Source organism: Aspergillus mulundensis (assembly GCF_003369625.1).
Source record: "Aspergillus mulundensis strain DSM 5745 chromosome Unknown scaffold_2, whole genome shotgun sequence".
Lineage (NCBI taxonomy): Eukaryota > Fungi > Ascomycota > Eurotiomycetes > Eurotiales > Aspergillaceae > Aspergillus > Aspergillus mulundensis.
In genome coordinates, this window is record NW_020797890.1 from 3,782,050 (window position 1) to 3,803,019 (window position 20,970).

The 20,970-nt window shown below is 35.2% G+C and overlaps 8 protein-coding genes across 8 annotated transcripts; 4 read left to right on the plus strand and 4 right to left on the minus strand.

Annotated features, from left to right (window-relative positions):
* Positions 1–132: 132 nt before the first annotated feature.
* On the plus strand, positions 133–1,753 carry DSM5745_03849 (DnaJ and TPR domain protein; the record flags this gene model as incomplete). Its single annotated transcript, XM_026745865.1, has 2 exons — positions 133–1,110; positions 1,175–1,753. The coding sequence occupies 2 exons, from the start codon at positions 133–135 to the stop codon at positions 1,751–1,753; spliced, it is 1,557 nt and encodes a 518-aa protein (XP_026606731.1).
* Positions 1,754–1,993: 240 nt separating this feature from the next.
* On the minus strand, positions 1,994–2,808 carry DSM5745_03850 (protein-L-isoaspartate O-methyltransferase; the record flags this gene model as incomplete). Its single annotated transcript, XM_026745866.1, has 2 exons — positions 1,994–2,617; positions 2,707–2,808. The coding sequence occupies 2 exons, from the start codon at positions 2,806–2,808 to the stop codon at positions 1,994–1,996; spliced, it is 726 nt and encodes a 241-aa protein (XP_026606732.1).
* An 832-nt stretch (positions 2,809–3,640) lies between these two features.
* On the plus strand, positions 3,641–4,209 carry DSM5745_03851 (uncharacterized protein; the record flags this gene model as incomplete). The annotated part of the gene is made up of 2 exons (XM_026745867.1): positions 3,641–3,794; positions 3,845–4,209. The coding sequence occupies 2 exons, from the start codon at positions 3,641–3,643 to the stop codon at positions 4,207–4,209; spliced, it is 519 nt and encodes a 172-aa protein (XP_026606733.1).
* A 220-nt stretch (positions 4,210–4,429) lies between these two features.
* On the minus strand, positions 4,430–6,385 carry DSM5745_03852 (putative dihydrolipoamide succinyltransferase; the record flags this gene model as incomplete). The annotated part of the gene is made up of 11 exons (XM_026745868.1): positions 4,430–4,474; positions 4,541–4,612; positions 4,667–4,734; positions 4,785–4,839; positions 4,891–4,950; positions 5,005–5,397; positions 5,466–5,822; positions 5,880–5,935; positions 5,986–6,057; positions 6,107–6,165; positions 6,219–6,385. The coding sequence occupies 11 exons, from the start codon at positions 6,383–6,385 to the stop codon at positions 4,430–4,432; spliced, it is 1,404 nt and encodes a 467-aa protein (XP_026606734.1).
* A 353-nt stretch (positions 6,386–6,738) lies between these two features.
* Positions 6,739–7,266, plus strand: DSM5745_03853 (NADH dehydrogenase [ubiquinone] 1 beta subcomplex subunit 9; the record flags this gene model as incomplete). Its single annotated transcript, XM_026745869.1, has 4 exons — positions 6,739–6,758; positions 6,813–7,087; positions 7,138–7,179; positions 7,241–7,266. The coding sequence occupies 4 exons, from the start codon at positions 6,739–6,741 to the stop codon at positions 7,264–7,266; spliced, it is 363 nt and encodes a 120-aa protein (XP_026606735.1).
* A 404-nt stretch (positions 7,267–7,670) lies between these two features.
* On the minus strand, positions 7,671–8,232 carry DSM5745_03854 (histone H2A; the record flags this gene model as incomplete). Its single annotated transcript, XM_026745870.1, has 4 exons — positions 7,671–7,723; positions 7,775–7,978; positions 8,036–8,124; positions 8,180–8,232. The coding sequence occupies 4 exons, from the start codon at positions 8,230–8,232 to the stop codon at positions 7,671–7,673; spliced, it is 399 nt and encodes a 132-aa protein (XP_026606736.1).
* Positions 8,233–8,880: 648 nt separating this feature from the next.
* Positions 8,881–9,468, plus strand: DSM5745_03855 (histone H2B family protein; the record flags this gene model as incomplete). The annotated part of the gene is made up of 4 exons (XM_026745871.1): positions 8,881–9,052; positions 9,103–9,174; positions 9,229–9,316; positions 9,378–9,468. The coding sequence occupies 4 exons, from the start codon at positions 8,881–8,883 to the stop codon at positions 9,466–9,468; spliced, it is 423 nt and encodes a 140-aa protein (XP_026606737.1).
* Positions 9,469–9,860: 392 nt separating this feature from the next.
* Positions 9,861–11,311, minus strand: DSM5745_03856 (cysteine protease ATG4; the record flags this gene model as incomplete). Its single annotated transcript, XM_026745872.1, has 5 exons — positions 9,861–10,221; positions 10,286–10,513; positions 10,569–10,737; positions 10,801–11,094; positions 11,158–11,311. 5 exons carry the CDS (start codon positions 11,309–11,311, stop codon positions 9,861–9,863), a joined length of 1,206 nt encoding a protein of 401 aa, XP_026606738.1.
* Positions 11,312–20,970: the final 9,659 nt, after the last annotated feature.

Sequence of the window (20,970 nt, forward strand, 5' to 3'; positions counted from 1 at the left end):
TCTCGCGGGCTTTAACAGACATCGCCGTGACACAATCTTTATTCTTTCTTGAATTACCCCATCTTGCCCACTCATTCCTCCTCTTGCGATTCTTTCTTCGTTCTATACTCTTCGGCGTCTTACGCTCAAAAGATGCTTTTGCCATTCTGCGCGATAACAGCTTTCCTCGCGTGTGTGCCAGGTGGCTTTGGTCTAGAGTCGTCGACGATATCTCCCGATACCCCGGTGTCATCTTTAATTGCCTCCGCCAAAACACATCTTTCCAGTGGTTCCCCTCGGGACGCTTTACTCTTCCTTGATGCAGCCATCTCGCGGGACCCCACAAACTACCTAACTGTCTTCCAACGCGGCGCGGCCTACCTATCATTGGGACGCCGATCGCAAGCCCAAGATGATTTCGACCGTGTTCTTTTGTTGAAGCCGGATTTTGAGAGCGCTCTGCTTCAGAGGGCTCGTCTCAGATCTATTACGGCTGACTGGTCAGGCGCATTGAATGACCTTGAGAGGGCTGGAAAGAAGAACTCGCACGAGTATAAAGAATTCGAGACCGCGCGAGAGGCTGCCACTCGGGCATTTGATGCAGAGAAACAGGGCGCATGGGATACCTGTGTGAATGAAGCCACCATCGCTATCACAAAAGCCAGTGCGCATCTTAACCTGCGGCAGAGTCGAGCACATTGCCGTTTTGAGAGAGGCGAGCTGGAAGAAGGGATTAGCGATCTTGCACATACTTTGCAAATCTCACCTGGCTTAATTGACCCTCACCTACAGATATCATCTATGCTCTTCTACACTCTCGGCGACATTGAAAGAGGACTTTCGCAGATTCGCAAATGCTTACATTCAGACCCGGATTCGAAACCGTGCAACAAACTTTACCGGCGGGAAAAACAACTGGATAAACGTCTTCGGAAATTGCAGGATGCCGTAGCGGCACGGAAGTTCAATAATGCTTTGAATCTTCTGGTGGGTGCTGATGGTGAACCTGGTCTCATCGAGGATGTTCGTGTGGATGTAGGACAAGCCAGGGAAGCACGCCACATTTTTTCTGATTCTCAGGGTGTCCTTTACGCATCCTTGATTGAGAAAACCTGCGGTGCGTATAATGAGGTACGTGAACCATGAATACGGGAGCAGCATTTCAGACAGCCAGGCCTTGCTAAAGGTATCATAGGTACATATGCTCAAACGCGCCTCTATTTTCTGCTCGGAAGCACTTGAGCTGGTTTCGCATTCCTTGCCGGCTCTCTTGTTCAATGCCCAGGTTGCCCTAGACGATGATAGATTTGAGGACGCTATTGGCGCCCTTAACACTGCCAAGGAGCATCATCCTGAATCGAATGAGGTCAAGACTCTCCTGCAGAAGACTATGGTTTTACAGAGGCGTTCGAAGCAGAAGGACTATTATAAAGTTCTCGGCGTCAGCAGAGACGCCGACGAGAGGGCTATTAAGCGAGCCTACCGGCAGCTTGTGAAACAACATCACCCCGACAAGGCTATGTCTCAAGGTGTCACAAAAGATGAGGCTGAGAAGAGAATGGCTGGTATCAATGAAGCCTACGAAGTCCTTTCTGATCCTGAAGTAAGGGCACAATATGACAACGGCATTGATCCCAACGACCCGGAGTCACAGAGGCAGAATTTCCACGGAAGTCCGTTTGGTGGAGGTCAACAGTTCTTCTTCCAGCAGGGCGGCCCGCATTTTAAGTTCTCCTCTGGCCAGTTCAATTTCCCGGGTGGCTTTTCATTTTAGCATCATCGGTTTGATTACCGGGGTAAAAACGTGTTTTAATCAAATTTCTCTTGACCTCGTCGGACCTTTGTTGCTTTTTGGGGTTCTAGAGAATGATTTCAGTAACGTGTTTGACTAAGGTGACTAACTACCTCGTAACAGTAACAGGGTTGGCTTCCAGTCTAGTGTATATCGTTTTATCGACGTTGCTGCTAGTAGGGCATTTAATTCTCGCGGCCATGTAGCACAAACCAGGCCTGACTATTTTGGTGGATCTGTGAGAGGCACATAGCTAACTTGAAACACTTTCTCCTTATGGATGGAACCATCTTCCTTTTTGTCCACTACCCATATGTACTGCCCACCGCCAAATACTGTGCGAGCGAGAGTGCCTTGAGCATCCTCGGCATTGACGGGTATAAACATACGTCCGGGCGACCTCAGCTGCTCGACGAGCAGTGGATGAAGCTCTTGTGCGGCTGCGCCAACGTGGATCGCATCGTAGGGTGCCCCCTCTGGCCATCCGAGGCGGCCATCCGCCTTGATGAACTTCACACTTTCGGTTTCTAGTAGCTTTTTCCCTTGCTTGGACTTCATCATGTTGTCGTGGGCCAGCGTAACCAGTTCTTGTATGTGGTCGACTCCGATGACTTGTCCCTTCGGGCGGTCGCTCGATGACGTATCGACGGCAAGACAGGCAAGCACATGGGTCAGGTATCCAGAGCCGGATCCAATATCTAAGACACGCGAGCCGGGTTTAAGATGGTTAATCAAGTATTCACATGCATGACCATGCATGTGGGGGGCGGATATTGTCGCTCCGTAGCCGATGGGCTGGGGCGAGTCTGAGTATGGTCTGGAGGGCGCATAGTGGCCGCGATCAACCTGATTCTTTCAATTAGAGACGCATGACAGGGAGGCCGAGGCACTGTAGACTGGGCTGTGCTGGGATGGGCAGAGGGAGCTATGCTCACGGCCATCATCGCCTGTTTGACTCTCTCGTCTTTGATCAGTCCTTCTTTGAATAGGTTCTCGATCAACTCATTGTTGGTGGATCCGGAGCAGTACCATGCCATTGTGTTGATGCCTTTAGCAGTTTGTTTTGCTGTCAGTAGGGTCAACCTGAATATCTGTACCATGCAAACTATTTGTCCTCTGGTTTGAGACTTGTGATAATCCAGTATTCCCAAATCTTAACAGTGTACTTCTAGCTGACAGTGGGCACATCATGACGCCATTGACAGGTCAGGTCAGTCACGTGGTCTGTGGTTGCTTGTGTGAAGACAACAGCTTGGTGGGATAGACTTGGTATATATTCATGGAGCAGTGGTGGTTAATGCTGTCTGTTCAAGTACATATGATTCTTTGAATCACATTCTTACTCCATGTTTCGTAGCCCTCTTGTCTGTTGGTTCTATAAAGAGCATGCTAAACTACCCCAGAGGATACATGTGGGGAAATCGCTAGTGCTACCGTAATAATATATATTTTTTCTGGGGTTGCGTGCTAGCATTGGACATTGGAAATTTAACTCATAATTCCCACACCTGAGCCAAAGGGATAACGATAACCAAAGGTCTACTACTAAATAACAATATATATGCATTCAGGGCCTGCAATAATAACTACCAGAGATAGTTGCCTGCATCACACCAAACAATCGCAGGCATTGGGCAGTTCCCCGCCCTAGGCCAAATTTCAACTTGAATAATTTTCTTAAAGAAAGCCCATCAAAACCAGCGACTGGACACTGAAATTACAGACTCGACCGTCCCTCTCCTACCACGCCCAAGTAGCCGCTGGCCAGCATTTATCATACACGCACACACCCATTGTACTTAATAATAATAATAAAACACTCCCATCCAAGCGACCAGCAGAATACAGACACGCCAACCACAACCAAGAATGGCCGGAATGAAAGTGGACGAAGACACCAGCAAAGAAGTCAATTGCCTCATCTTCGACTATATCATCTGCTTGGCCATCCATACAGCTATAAGCGTGGCTGAAGGCAGCACGGGCGAATGGGACATGAGCTGGCTGGAAGACACAGTAACGGGTAAGTCACGAAAATTAAGTGGTTCTGGTAGCTAAAGCCTGAAAACATAGCATTACGATTGGTTCTTCCACCCACGGAGGAATTACCTGTGGCTCTTCAAATAAAGGCCCAGGTGTTCGAAATCGCCCGGATGTTCAGCAAGACATCCCAACCAGTGCAAACCATGCTCGCGGAGATGGCAAGCACGTTCGTGTCAACATGCAAATCCGCAGGGGAGAAGGCGCTAGAGCTGCATGCGACACAGGCTGCTAGTCAAATTCGCAATAACCAGAAGTCCGCAACTGTTATTTATACCCTAGGCCAGATCATGCAATTATTGGCACCGCCCGTACTTCTACAGCTTGAAAGGGGAAATCTCGAGGGCATGAGCCGCGCCGAAACACAGCGGCTGAAACAAAGAATAGGAATGGAATGAGAACAGTTACATCGATGACTGATCCACGCCTGGAGATAAGAAGCAATACACTATCATATCTCGGAACCCATGGTGCGTGGACAGCTCAACAAGTGCAAAGCCACACAGCGCACGACTCGACTTGAAGGGCCTACACTTCAAAACAAATGTTGATAAATATCGGACATGTGGAATTGAATAATTTACAGTACAGATCGAAAGGAAAGGGGTGGCGGACTGCCTAACCCAAGAGCATACGGCGGGGGTCCTCGATATACTCCTTGACCTACCGAGATTGTTAGTGTTATGCCTCCCATGCAGAAGATTAGGGAAAACAAGAGCATCGAGATACCTTGACCAGGAAAGTGACAGCCTCCCTGCCATCCAAAAGTCGATGATCGTAGGTGAGAGCAAGATACATCATCTGTCACGAAGGTCAGAAACACGGTCCGAAAACTTTGGGACGCTTTTTACTTACTGGGCGGATCTCAACCTTCCCGTTGACTGCCACAGGCTTGTCCTTAATGGCATGGAGCCCAAGGACAGCTAAAGCGCTTAGTTTTGAAGGTACCGGCAACCGTATGAAGCCCACTCACCAGTCTGGGGGAGGTTAATGATAGGGGTGCCCATGAGAGAACCGAAGACGCCGCCCTACAAATTCAATTAGCGGCGAACCCACTCAAACTCGAATAAAGTTCTCACATTGCTGATGGTGAAGGTGCCTCCGGCCATATCTTCGATTGTCAACTTATTGTCACGCGCCTAGTGGTTGTTAGATATAAGAGCATGAGAAGGGCTAGCTGAGCGACGCCTGACCTTCTTTCCGAGATCTGCAATAGATTTCTCGACACCGACTAAATCCATAGTCTCCGCGTTACGGACCACTGGTGTCACGAGTCCCTTCTCAGTCGCAACAGCGACACTAATATCAACGTAGTCACGATAGACAATAGTATCGCCGCCATTGGGGCCCTCGATAGAGGCATTAACGGCGGGAACATCCTTCATGGCCAGAACGCAAGCGCGGGAAAAGGCGCTCATAAACCCCAGCTTGACACCCGTCCTTTTCAAAACCTCATCCTTGTACAGCTTCCGGAACTCCATCAGAGAAGACATGTCGACTTCATTGAAGGTAGTGAGGGAAGCAGCAGTGTTTTGAGACTGCTTCAGACGCTCCGCAATCCTTAGTCTCATGCGGTTCATTTTGACCTTTATGTGGGTGTCCATTAGCATTGGCCACCTGGCCGAGTGCTACTTGAGGCGGAAAGACCACTCACTCTTCTCTCCTCGCGATTTCCTAGGGCGGGCTTCGCCTCACCCGATTCTTGAGGCTTTGATGCCGCTTGCTGTGTCGGCTTAGAAGTTTCCGCCTGCGAAGAAGGGGCTTTCGATGGCGAGGATGCCTTTTCAGGGGCGGGAGAAGATGGTGCTGGTTCCGGTGCCTTGGGTTTGTCGGACGCGGGGCTGGTAGCGGCAGGTTCTTTGGGCTTCTCGTTCGCTTCCTCTGACTTCTTTTCCGGGGCACCACCGGCTTCCAACTTCACGAGATCTTGTCCGACTGTGACGGTGTCCTCCTCATTCACGAGCAGCTCCTTAATGACGCCGGATTCCGGCGCATTGACCGATACATCAATCTAAAGTGTGTAAACGATCTGCAAATATTGCGATGTGCAATGGGGCCGTATAGCTACCTTATCGGTCTCAATCGTCGCAATTTCCTCATCCCGTTCGACGTAGTCTCCGACCTCTTGCCCGACAAGTTAGCGGAAGTCTCGGCCAGATAAAGGAACCACATACGTTTTGAAAATTGCTTCAATGTTCCCTCTGTGATAGATTCCGCCATCTGGGGAACCTTGACGACAGTGTCCGCTTAGTAGGAAGTCAGCTAGTGCTAAGCGGCAAGGGAAGAGCCACTGACCATAGGTCCGAACCTGATGGCTTGCGATTGGGATGACATTCACTCTCGAGAACGCGCCACTGGAAGTAATAAGCTATGGGCGGGATGCAGGCACAATCTCTATCTTTCATACCGCAGACTTGTAGTGGACTGCATGCCGTGAATCGAGCCGGTAGCGGCTCTGGCGCCTTCGGAGGCCTTAAATGATGTAAAAGTCCTGCAGCATATCGACCGCGCAACGCGAGGAACAGACCTCAAACGCTGGGCGGGAAATTGACGAAGGGCTAACCGGGAAGCCATGATTGACTGCGAGTGCAATATTAGAATGCGGTATTGCGGGCGTCGAAGAGAGATTCGGGTGAAGGGATACAGTGGAGAGTGGCAGAAGTGAGGTATACCCTCAGCAATTCAAGGCAAGCTAGTCCTGTCCGGGCCGAGAAATACCGGAAATTCCCTCAGGGAGTCTGCCTGCGGCAAGTGACGGATTATAATTACTACGGAGTTCCAGCGCATCACAGGCACCAACTTGGCATATTAATATCCCCGTCGGGTTCCAGTCCGCAGAAGGCCATATCAAGCCAGGGCGGGCATATCGACTTGGAGCGACTTAGACGCTGTTTGACTCTTAGATATTTCCGATCTGCTCGGTTACCATGTCCACCAATGCTGTCACGTAAGTCACCATCTCTTGAATAAGTTCACCGCGCTCTAACCATTGACTGGATAGGTCACTCTACCGCCGGTCGCTGAAGCTCGCGCTGGACTGGGCTGTCCACAGACACATTTGGAGAGGACAGGCGGTTTATATACGATCGCTCTTTGAGGCAAACAAAGAAATTCGCGACCCTCGGCAACAGAAAGTATCCGATACCTTCGCAGTCGCTGAGCGACCCTTCATAAGCTCCCCGCTCACCAGCACACAGGTCATCCTCCAAGAGACCGAGAAGCTACTCGAAACATGGAAACACCCTGACCCCTACCGTGCACCTACGGCCCCCGGTGGTAAGTCTGGATTGGATCCTGATTTGCCAGTTATCTAAGCCCCGAAACAGGAAGCAAATACGAGAGGAACCTACCTGCTCGTCAACTACCTTGTGAGTCTGATCTTATTATACACCCAGCACTTCAACCGGTGGGAGTCTGACTTTCTGCTAGACGCTGGAGATGGTGGACATCATTAAAGCAGCGGGGTTTTGTACAAAAGCGAGAGGTATCGTTGAATGTATTGTAGACAGCATGAAATCTGTAGTCCATGCAAAGGAAGTCGATGAGTGCTTGGCATAAGTATAATTCAACCTCGATTTCTGCTACTCCGCGTGTTGTGACGTGTATCAAATCGCGGTAAAGTGAGGACAGCGGAATGACCTTACGGAGGTAAGACGAGAATCATTTTGAGGTCATTTGAACTTGTCGGTATCATTCCATGTCCGTGGACATAATTTACAACAATGAAAAACAAAACGCATCGAAATTAAAAAAAGAGCCATAAACGTGCCCAGTCCAGAACCCCGTTATCATATCAGTAAGTGAACCAAACCACGCCGAATGACAAACCCCACGCAAATAAGAAAAAAGCAAAAAACCCTCACAGCTCCTGGCTGCCCTTTCCGGCCTTGGGGGTCTTCTTGGGGAGGAGGTCTACAGCGCGTTAGAACACAACTCATATATCAGGGCAGTGGAAATACGCACTCTGGTGAATGTTGGGAAGAACACCACCCTGGGCAATGGTGACGTGACCCAGGAGCTTGTTCAACTCTTCATCGTTTCGGATGGCGAGCTGGAGGTGGCGGGGGATGATACGGGTCTTCTTGTTGTCGCGAGCAGCGTTTCCAGCAAGCTCGAGGATTTCGGCAGCGAGATACTCAAGGACAGCGGCCAGGTAGACAGGGGCACCTAACAAATATTATTCAGCGATGTTGGAAGACGGACGCCTGGAGATAGAGGGCTTACCAGCACCAACACGCTGAGCGTAGTTTCCCTTGCGGAGAAGACGGTGGACACGACCGACGGGGAAAGCCAAACCGGCCTTGGAAGAACGACTATCTCTTGTCAGTAAAGAATTCGCAGACCGTTCAGAAGTCAGTTTCCACGTACGATTGAGCGTTCTTGCTGCCGCTAGCCTTGCCACCAGATTTGCCGCCAGTCATTTTGAAAGATTTGAAGTCGAGTTATCAAAAAAAAAAAACGTAGTTTTAAAATGCGGACGGTGACGCGTAAGGTGGGTGTAACAAGGTATCGGCGAGAAAGGATAGATAGAAATGGGAAAGGGACGACCACTATCGCGAAAGACTAGAGGGCATATATAGCGACACCATCAAAGTCACGCCTGGAAGTCCAGACGCGTTTCGGATCACCCTCTCGCTTAGCGGGGTCAACCAATCAATGGGCGGATCAGCGTCAATTGTACCCGTAGGCTGGTGTCGTCATGCTGCGATACTGGATTCAGGAAAGCGCATAAGCTAATCGCGGACCATCACGGTATTGTAACCTTGGCGGGCAGCTACCGCCAATCCCGGCGCGGTCCGCGCATCATTGGTTTCTTAATCATACAGATCATACGATTTCAGTACCGTATCGAAAAGCTGGCTCCTTTGTGGTTTCTGGATCAACACGGTGTTTGGAACCGAGTATAAGTAGCGCGCCTCCCCTCGTCACCGCGTATCCTTAACTTTCATCCTCCTACTCATTCCACCCCGCCACTTTCACGCGTCAACCAGTGTGCTCTCGCATCTCCATCCATATTCAGTCACTCATCTTTTACCGAAACCAACTTTCGATTATCAACATCTTTGAAAATGCCTCCCAAAGCTGCCGAGAAGAAGCCTAGCACTGGCGGCAAGGCCCCTGCTGGCAAGGCCCCCGCTGAGAAGAAGGAGGCTGGAAAGAAGACTGCCGCTGCTGCCTCTGGCGAGAAGAAGAAGCGCGGAAAGACCAGGAAGGAAACCTACTCTTCCTACATCTACAAGGGTGGGTTTCTCTCTGCGTGGGTAGGCGTGATCCAGGCTAACTAGCAGCAGTTCTCAAGCAAGTGCACCCGGACACTGGTATCTCCACTCGTGCCATGTCTATTCTGAACTCCTTCGTCAACGGTATGTGTCGCGGTTCGCTCACTCTGCACAAATTCCAGACTAATTTGGGCATAGACATCTTCGAGCGCGTCGCGACAGAGGCCTCCAAGCTCGCCGCCTACAACAAGAAGTCCACCATCTCATCTCGGGAGATCCAGACCTCGTGAGTTTTCGCTCGTTTCCCGGCTGTTGTCTGTTTGTATCTACTTTTCTAACTCTATCAGTGTGAGGTTGATCCTGCCCGGTGAACTCGCCAAGCACGCCGTGTCTGAGGGCACTAAGGCCGTTACGAAGTACTCTTCCTCTGCCAAATAAGCTTTTGTCGGCATCTTTCTTCTTTTTTTTTAATTGCACGGATATGTTTTTGTTTCGTTACTCGTCATCTTGAACGGTTTTGAGGCGGCGGGTTAAAGGGTGTTCGCGGGATTTTTAACGTGTCATGGGATGGTCTTTTTTCCTATTTGTTCTATTTCCCCTCGGGTCAAATGTTGTCTTTCAACGCCTTCACTTTATGGAAACATGGATGTGGTGTAACATAACTCGAGTTCTGGAACCGGTTGTATATTTACCCTTCCTCGAATTTGAATCCAATGCTTTCATGAATATCTTATTTTCGTTTATTAACTTGATGATGCCGTTGCGATTCAGTGTACCTAGAGGTGCTGCGTACATGGTTCACTGTGTGATACGCAAGCGGGAGCACCCCATTATGCTGAATCGTCATCGTCAAATGTCTCGACTTCGTCTACTGCTTCCATTCGGCCTTGCCAGGATGTGGTGTCGTTGTTCATGATTGTGATGATTGGTTTCCCTTCCATGGATGTAACTCGATCCTGCCAATCCTTCCAGTCATCTTCGTCCTTGATAAGAAACCCGATCAGCATGCTTGGGTCCATGTCTTGGATGTTGAGTCTCCTGAGTCGACGAGTGTGGTATGTATCAACCTCTTCTTCGGTGTACGAGCTTGGTTCGCTATGCTTGGAAGCAGGGCGCGTGTGATGTGGGTCGAGGTAGAAAAAGTGTGACCCCTGGACCGCTACAAAATAGTGCGAGGCCGAAGGGCGCCCTCTGTTTGACATGTTTTAGCAATTTTTCTACACATTTTGGGTTGCTCCGATTGTGCGTGACATACCCTGCAATTCCGACAGATTGTGGAAGCTGGAGTACAGCTTTCAATCCATCCCAATATACTTCAGTTACGCGGTCGATACCCAGTCTGAGGCCCAATAAGATGAGTGTGGGTCGGATGGTACCTTGTTCATCCCTAGCGACGCCCATGAACTTTTCCTGATAGATGTCCGAGTTGTCGTCCGCAATGTATACTTGAAGCTTTGACTGGTTGTATCTCGCTGCAAGGCCTCTAATCTCTTACGTGAGTCACTGTCCCACGCCTACTTTTCGACGCGGGTCCTTACTGTATGCATCTAGCTGTAGCGCTTGGCCCAAACCATTCCCCGGGACGCTTTCCGCATGATTCCGCCCCGTACTTGACAAAGTTGTGTATCGAAAATGGTGCGTCTGGTGAGTCGGCGAACAGTGCGAGTAGTTGCACTTCGTCCTTTGACCCGTCGCTTCGTCGCCATCCTGTACAATATTAGCCGTCATGGTGCTAAATTTCCTATGGCTACATTGCTGTAGAGCTCGTACCACGGCCCAGTGATAGAACGAGCATGGCGTTGGCCAGGAGGCTTTGGCCTGATCTTATCATACAGCCCCATCCAGTGTCACTTGTGAAGCCCTGGGGTTCAATGAGCTGACTTCTCAGCCGCACGCTTAGTGTCAAGGATGAGGTCCCGTCTCGACCGGCGTCTTTGGGTATTGGGGCGAAATTTGACCTGTATGTCATCCAGATCCTTGATTCGAAGTCTAGTAGGAAAGACTCTGGCCAGTCGGGTGTGCTTGGTTTTGTTGCGCTAGGTTGCAGTCCGTCGTCATTGTGGTCTTTTCTGCGTTAGTTCAGAATATCCGTGTTCGTTTCCTGCATCTGGGCTTCTTGAAGCTTACTGTATTTGTCTGTCAATCCCAGTCCGAGTTGAGGGTGGTACCGTGTTCCCATGCACCATATCGGCAGTCCTGGCTCCTCGTCATTCTTGGGCTCGGGGTCCCAGATGTACTGGATTATCCGTTTCCTGCATCGTTCTATGTCCGTTGTATTCATGCTTTGGGTGACTGTTGATATGCCGGTCGCGGGCGTTGTTTGGTTAATTATTGTGGTCTTGCACTACCACTCTCTGAGTGTATATGTTTGAGTAATGACGCTCCCACCTGTCCTTTGAAGTCTACCGTTGCGTTGTTCGGTGTTCTTGGTAGAAAGTTAATCCTAGGTCTATCTTGCCGGGAGCTCTCGAATGTGTGATCTGGTGGATTTCTGGGCGACCTGTGGGTATTGTGGTTGGCTGTTGTGGTCTGGTATTCTCACTTGGGGTAAGCCCGGGTAGGTGTATGGATTTTAATGTCACGAGGTCAGGAGGCATCTCTATGGTGTGCTCGCCGCCTATATGGGTTTCTTATATGTTCTGTATGTGTTATTGTAAGATGTCCTATTCTGGATTTAATGCTAATGCTGCTGCTATAAGTAAATATACCGTGATTATGGTGGTTGGGGTTAACTAAACATATGTTTGTGATATATATATATATTAGCAAGTACTGTTGGAGCGGAGGTAAAGATACATAGTATGCTATATACTATCAATAAACATAATTATAACTGGTAAGTTATATATATAAAAGGTATATTTAGAAATTTTTATAATAATATTTTTAAGACTAAGCTTGTAATAGCAGACATCCTCTACGCGTAACACATGAACTAATAAATTATAAATATCACCATTTATAATACCTTAAATAGCTAACCAGGTACAAAACAAAGTACTATAGAGAGCTAAATAAAAGGGAATTAATATTGAATGTAATGCTTATAAAATATAAAAAACCAAATTTTAGCTACCTATTATTTATTGGGGAGTTGGCCTTATATATATATATATAAAGGATAATGTTATCCTAATATAGTATTATAATATAGCGGCAATACCTTATTTTATTAATAACTTATTTTAGGAGTATTATAGGCAAATTAAGAAAAAATGTATAGGGGAGGAACTAAATATATTTTTTTTATTAAGGTCTTGATAAGTAGTAGCATGTTTAATAAATTAATTCTTTTTTAAAAATATACCTAATAATTACTAAAGACTCCATGTCACGCCCATGGATGCCAAGCCCCCGATAAAATAAAAAAACTAATATAATAAGAGTCACGGTAATATCAACCCGCCATGTATTAATAATATTATTACTAGTTTAATATTATATTTAAGGCTAACGCCCTAGTAAAGAATAGTTAGCTAAAAGTTAATTTTTATATATTTTAAGCCTTAAAATTCAATATTATTTTTTTTATTAAATAGCTTCTTTAATACTTTATTTTATACCTGGTTAGCTTACTTAAAGTTTTTATAATTTTAATTTTTTAACTTATTAACTACCTATAAAATATATACTATGCTGCTAATATACTTATACCTTATTTTTAAATAAAATTACCTTAATAATTTTAGAACAAAACCCTTTAATACTTAATATTTTTTTATTATTAAAACTATTAAAAGTATTATTATAAAAAATTATTAGAATACTTATAAAACGCTAGTAACCTAATAACTATAAAATATAAAAAGGTATATTAAATATTTTAAATTAAAGCGTGTTAAATTAGGCTATTAAAATTTTTTACGCCTATATAATTAGTATAAAATTACAAAAAAAATTAAATACCTTTAATTTATAATATTACTAATTAACACGCTAAAAAGGCTACTTGGTTATTTAAAATTATGCTTAAAATTAAAATCTTATTTAATATTTTTTATATTCTTTATTTTTTAGGCTATAAAATTTACTACTTAAAAGCCTATTAATATAATACTACTTATTTCTTCCCCCTTTAAATTTTTTTTAAATTTAAACCTAATTACTTTTTTTTAATTTATATATTAAAATACACTTTTATAACCCTACCTAGTTTTAATATTATATAACAAGCACCTTGTTAAATAAAAGTAGGATTATTTTTAATTATTTTTTTTTAATATATTTAATATATTATTTTTACTAGCTAAGGCTATATTAAAAGTACTATAATAATTTATAAAATAAGTTATAAAAGTTATTTTTTACGTGGTTAAAGCTTTTAATATTATAATATATCTAAAAGTTTTTGTATTAAAGCTTTTTTTAATAAATGTAAAAATACCAGGGTTTTTTCCTATAAGTTTAAAAATATTATTAATTTTTAACTTTTTAGTTAAGTAAAAAAAATATATTTATACCTAAAAATAATAGGGTAAAAATATCTAAAAATTTAATAACCCCAATAATAACTTATACCCTATTTTATATTATATAAAAATACAAGCTACCTTGTTTCTTCTTTAAAAATAGTAAAAATAACATATTTAAAATAATTAATATTAATAATTTTTTTTACTATACCAAGGGCCTAGGATATTATAATAATTTAAAAAGGTAAAAAAAACTAAATTTTAAAAACCCTTGACTATTAATAGTGGACATGGTTACTTAAATTCTAATTAATTAATAATAAATAAATACTTATATAAAAATAATTAAAAAAATTACTAGAAACTTTTAAAAGCTTATAAATTTAAAAAAAATAATAACTAATACTAGTGCTAATACCGGAGTAAATAAAAATAAAAATATAAATTATTTTAATAATATATAATAAAATAATTAGCTAGCTAGTAAATACCCTAAAAAATATTTTAAGGGACGGCCTTATAAATATTTTAAATAATAAAAAAAGGCTATATAAAAATTAAAATAGTACAGCCAGAGGAAACATAGATAATAATTTAAATAATAATAATAATAATAACCTTAATAAATTTAAATCTTAAAATAAATATTAGCAACGCAGGAATATTTAATAAAAAAAATAAATAAAATTATTTTACTAATAGTAATAATAGTGGTGGTTCTTAGTAAACTAATAAAATTAAATATTTTAATTTTAATATTTTAAAAAATACTTTAATAAAATACTTTAATAAAAAGGTTTATTACAAGAACATTAATATTTTTATAAATTAGCTTAAAAATATTATTAATTATAAAGGGAAACTAATAATAAAAATAAATATTTAGGTTATGCTTTAAAAATTAGCCCTGAATTAATTTACTTTTAAACTAATAATTTTTTTAAAAAAATACTTTAAAAAAACTAAATTTAAAAAATAGGTAGTTTACTTGTCATACTGCCACGTCTTTTTGCTTGTCTCTTGCTTGGTTCTTCCTTAGTTATAGCTTAGTTATTATATATCTACATTGCTTTTAAGATAGCACTTAAGAAAATTAACTTTTTACTATTTTATTATATTACCCCTTTAGGTTTAATAAGTAGTAGCATGTTTTTTATAATTTAAAAGCCTTTTAAAAAATATTTACTTAATAACTAGAAAATTCCAGGAGTTAAAATAAATAATAATAGTAAATATTAATAATTACTATTTTTTTATACCCTGCTTTATAAAACGCCTTTTAGCAATCTTAACTTTACTATTAATAAAAAAAGTTTTTTTTTAAACTAATATTATATAACTCCTAGATATTTAAGCTAGTATATTAAATAGCTTGCTTTTATTAATTTTTAAATTTTAACTTTATATATAAGCTTAATATAAAAACCGCACGCCTAGCTATTTTTTTAAAAGTTAAAAAAAACCTTTGCTATTTACACGCCTATTTTAATATTTAGTTAATTAAAATATTAATTAAAGTATACTTAGTAAAATTATTAAAAAATTTCTGCGGTTAGCTACATGTTTTAGGATTATAAAAAATTCTAAATATTTTTTAATTATATTATTATTAATTAACACGCTAGAAAGATTACTAGGCTATTTAAAATTATACTTAAGATTATAGTTAATATTTTTTATATTTTTTATATTTTTTATATTTTTTATATTTATTATAAAATTTGCTACGCAGGAGTCTACCAACATGGTATTACTTATTTTTTTTATTTTTAAAAAAAATATAAAGCTATTTACTTTTTTTTTTAAATTAAATATTAAAATATATTTTTACATGTTTACCTAGCCCTAATACTATATAACAAGCACCTTATTAAATAAAAATAGGAATATTATTAAAAATATTTTTAATTAATTATTTTTTTAATACCTTATCTTCCCTAGCTAAAGCTATATTAGGAGTATTATAATAATTAATAAAATAAGTTATAAAAGTAATTTTTTATATAGTTAAAGCTTTTAACACCGTAGTACAGCTAAAAGTTTTTATATAATTATTTTTAATAAATATAAAAATACCGGGGTTTTTTCCTGCAAGCCTAGAAATATTATTAATTTTTAATTTATTAATAAAAAAAATAACTTGCACTATATTCTATATTATATAAAAATATAAGCTACCTTATTTTTTTTAAAAAATAATAAGATATTTAAAATAACTAATATTAAAAAATCTTTTTATTATAATAAGAGCCCAGGGTGGAATAATTTAAGAAAATAAAAAAAACTAAATTTAAAAAGCTAGCTATTAATAACAAATATAATAGCTTAAATCCTACTTAATTAATAGTAAATAAATAATTATATAAGGGTAGTAAAAAATATTATAGAAAACTTCTAAGAGCTTATAAATTAAAAAAAAGTAATAATTAATACTAGTGCTAATACTAGTGCTAATATTAAAGTAAATAAAAATATAAAGGTAAATTACTTTAATAATATATAATAAAAACGTTTTAAGGCCCGGCTTTATAAATATCCTAAATATAAAAAAAAAAATTAAAACGGTGTTAGGGGGAACCCCAATAATAATCTAGATAATAATAATAATAATAATAATAATAATAATAATAATAATAATAATAATAATAATAATAATTTTAACAGGTTTAAACCTTAAAACAAATATTAATAACGCAGGAATATTTAATAAAAAAATAAATAAAATTACCCTGCTATTAGTAATAGTAGTAGTTAATAAATTAATAAAATAAAATATTTTAACCATAATATTTTAAAAAACATTTTTATTAAGCACTTTAGTAAAAAGGTTTATTATAAAAATATTAATATTTTTGTAAATTAGCTTAGGGATATTATTGATTATAAAAAAAATTAATAATAAAAGTAAATATTTAGGTTATGCTTTAAAAATTAGCACTAAATTAGTTTACTTTTAAGCTAATAATTTTTAAAAAAGATGCTTTAAAAAGACTAGACCTAAAAAATAGCTAATTTATTTAAATAATATAAAGGTTTTATTCCCGTATTTTTAAAGCAAGATTTAAAGTTAATTTTTTTATTATAGCTTTAATAATTTTTACTTTAAAATAACCCTTAAAAATTTATTTAAAAAGTAGTACGCGCTTGCAAAGCTATAAAAATAAATAATATTTATTTTTAAATAATAACTATTTAGTATGCTTTTAAGCTATTATTATATAAGAATTTTTTTAAATTAAATAAAAATATAACTTTAAGCTAGTTTATTAACTTAATTAAATTAAAATTTATTACTAGGTAAGATTTAGTATTTTAATATACTAAAAATTAATACCCCTTTAATAAAGTATAACCTATTTCTTACTAAAGTAGTAGCCCTAATAAAAGTATATATTACTTAAATAATTAAAATATTTTTAATAACTTTAGGTAACCTATTTATATTTTAGTGCTTATTTATTTATAAAAATAAATTAACCCCTAGCTATAATAAAATAATTCTTAGCTATAATAATAAAATAACCACGGGCTAAATTAAGGGAACTTTTAAAAACTTATATAAGGCTAAATTTTTTACTAGTAATAAAATAAAAACTTTAACTTTTTTTAACCTAGTTAGTTATAAATAATTAATAAATTATATAACTTTTTGACACCGCAGTAATAATAGTAAATTATAAAATTTTTTAAAATAAATAATAATAGTAATTAACAGGTATAAAATTAGTAGTATATATAAAAAGCTTTTTATATTATTATAAGTAAAGAAAATGCAGGAATTTTTAATAAAATAATTAATTATATTAACTTTTTAACTCCGGAAGACTACTAGCCGTAGTAAGTGGTTAAAAAAGCTTATTATAGCTTTTTTAAATTTATAAAAAATTTATATAATTAATACTATAATAGTAAATATAATAATAATAAGTACGCCTTTAATACCGTAGTTAAAAATATAAATATTATAAAAAACTTTTTTATATTTACATACCTATTTTACCCTATATTATTTAAGTTATTTAACAAGCTGTAGTAATATTTAAAAAAAATTTTAAAATTTTTTTAAAAGTTTTAAATACTAAAAACTTTAACTTAATAGCTAATATTATAAAATTAAAATAGCTACTAAAATTAAAAAATATTAAATTATATTTATAAAAATATATTATAGTAAAAGTCTACGTGGGTAGGACTTTTTAAGCCTTTAAAAATATTTACTTAAATATAAGTAATTTTATTACTATAGTAAACAAGTTTTTTATTAAAAAGCTCCTGCTAAATACTTTTTTATAAAAGGTAAAGCCTATTATTATTTTAAATATTAAATTTAAATATATTACTACTTACTTTTTAAATATTTTATTATACTTTTTTAATTATAGTAATAATTAAAAAGCTTACAGCAAGGTTACGGCTTAAATATACCTAGTTAAAAATTTTAAAATTAAGGTATTAATTAATATAAATATTTTAGCTTAAAAATATATTATACTAAACCTTAGTAAGTATATACATATGCTATAATTTTATAAATACCTAAAGTTTTTATTATAAGTACATGTAAAGTAATATTATATTACCTTAATTTTTATATATATTATATAGCATGTTATTATACCCCTGTATTTATTTATAGCTATATTAGTAAAGGTAAAAGTAAATTTTTTTTAATTAAAATTTTATTTTTAAATCTTATAAAGCATATAAAAAGCTACTATATACTTATTTTATTAATTATAATTTTATATATATTAACGCAGTAAATATAATAAATTATTTTATTATAATTTTAAAAAAAACACTATATCGGGCACATATCTAATATAAAGTATTTTATTATTAATAAAGTAAATACCTAATTTTTTTAGGGGTATTAATTATTTTTTTAAAAGTATTAATTTTTTTTTACTTACTCTTAAACTTTAAAATTTTAAAAAACTAGCCGCTAAATAACGCAAGAAACTTTTTAAAAATATTTTTAATTTTTTTATCCTCCCATGGTAAAAAATATTTTAAAAATTTTAATTACTTATAAATAACACCTAATTAAAAAGCTTTTAAATAATATTAGTATATATACTAGATTTTCCTATACTATAATAATATTTAAAGCTTTTATATATAAATTTATATACTTATAGCAGGAGTCCACAGGAGTTATTAATATATTAAAAAATTAATAAATATATTTAATAATAAAAAATAGCTAAAAAATTATTTTTTAAAACTTAAGGTATATTTTCTAGGGCTAGATGCATAAAAAATAGTTAATAAATTATTTAACTTATTATATACTTAGGGAAAAATATTATAGTATATAGGCCATACTTTTTTAGCAAGACTAGTATTTATTATATATAAATAAATTTTTAATAATAGTGTTTAAAAGCTTAAGAAATGTCTAGTGGTTAATTTAAAAAATTTAAATAATTATATTTAACCTAATTTTTATTTTATACCTACTTAAAAAAATTTATTATAATAATTATTAACTATTTTTATATTATAGTGGTAAATACTTTTTATTTTTTTTACTAATAAATACTTATAAAAAAAACTAAAAATACATGGCTATAATTACACACTAGGAACAGGAGTAATTTTATATTATTATAATAAGTTTTATTAATAATATTTTTTATATTTAAAAAATAATAAACCTAAGTTTTAAAAAACTTTATAAGTTTTACTAGGTATATATTAATAACCTTATAATAGCTTTTAAAACGCTAAAAAAATATATTTAATATTTTTAAATAATTTTTATAAAGCTGGATAATATAAACATCCGCCTTAAGCTAATAAAGTTATTTATTAATTTTTTTTATATAACTACTTAGCTAAAGGGTTAATATATTAAAAATATTTACCTTAAAAAAAATTAATAATAATAAAGGCTTTTACTTTTTTAACTTTATTATTTAAGCTTAAGACCTTTTTAAAAGTTACTAAATAGTTTTATAATTATGTTAATAATTATTATAAAATTATTACTTTTTTTAGGCTATAAAAACTACCTTACTTTAAAAAGCGCCTTTTAAAGGCCTAGTTAAAAAAGCTTACTTAGTAAAAATATTAATATAATAATTTATTAATAACCTAAATACCTTTTATACACTTAAAAAAGCTTTTAAAGCTTTTATATTTTTTACTTATTTTAAAAAAATATTAGTAACTTTATATAAATTTTATTTTTTTTTAAAAAAGGCCATGGCGTTATAGTATACCACCTTTATAATAATTATAAGTATAATAATTTATTTAAACCCCTTTTATAAATAATAATATATCCCGTGCTATTTTTAAGTAAAGTACTTATAATAATAAAGTTTAATTATTAGCTTATAAAAATAAAAATCTTATACCTTATTTAGGTAATATATAAGATTTATTATATAATTAAATTTATAAAAATTCTAGTTATAGTATATATAAATTATAATTTAACTTTTAATATTATAACCTAAAAATTTATAGTAATAGTTTTTTTTAAAAAAAATAAATAAAAGGCTTATTTATATATTTTAATATATATAGTAATTTAAGCTTAGGGTATTTTATTATTTAAGTAGGATAAATATTATTATAAATATTTTTTTATATTAAAAAACTCCCTGCACAGCTATATAATAAATTTAACTTTAATTATTTATAAATAAACTAGGAACATGCTTTTATTACTTTTTTTATTATTTTATTAAATAATTTTAAGTAGTATGTTAAAAACATGTACCTAAATAATACTTATATAAGTTTAAAACTTTATAAAAATAAAAAAAACTTTTTATACTAGTGGTTCTTTTTTATTAACAATATAATAGCTTATTATATATATTTAAGTAGTAAATATACCTATATATAAATACTTTTATATATTTTACTTTACCTACCCGCGGTAATACTGCTTTACCTACCTATAATAATATTAATATTATTATAAATATTTTTAAAAGCTCCTTTAATAATAAATTTTAGCTTTACTTACTAAAATTATTACTTAAAATTTTTTTTACCTAATTTATAATAATAATAGGTATTAAAAATTAAATAAATATTTAAAAAATATGCATAATTTTATTATTTATAAAAGCTATTTTTTACTATATAAATATATAATATATTATTTTACTTGCTTAAAAAATAAGGTTTAGTATTATTACTTATATAAAAACCTATAACCTATTACTTTTTTACTTATTTTTTTTTTATATTATAATTATTAATTTTATTATTTATTTATTACTAACACTAGAAGGCTTTAATTAAATTCTTATTATATATAATAAATACTTTAAAAAAATTAGCTTAATACTAGAAACTTTCACCTAGTAAGCCTATAAATAAAGTATAAAATTAATTAACTATTTTTAAAGTTATAACTAGTTTATACTAAAAATCTTTATTTTTAATAGAAATGCTTATTTTTTTAATACTTTTTAAAAAGGTATATTAAAAGTTATAATTATATATTAGCTATATTTTACCGCTTTTTACCCCTAAATTAATAACTAAATTAAAAAAAAATATT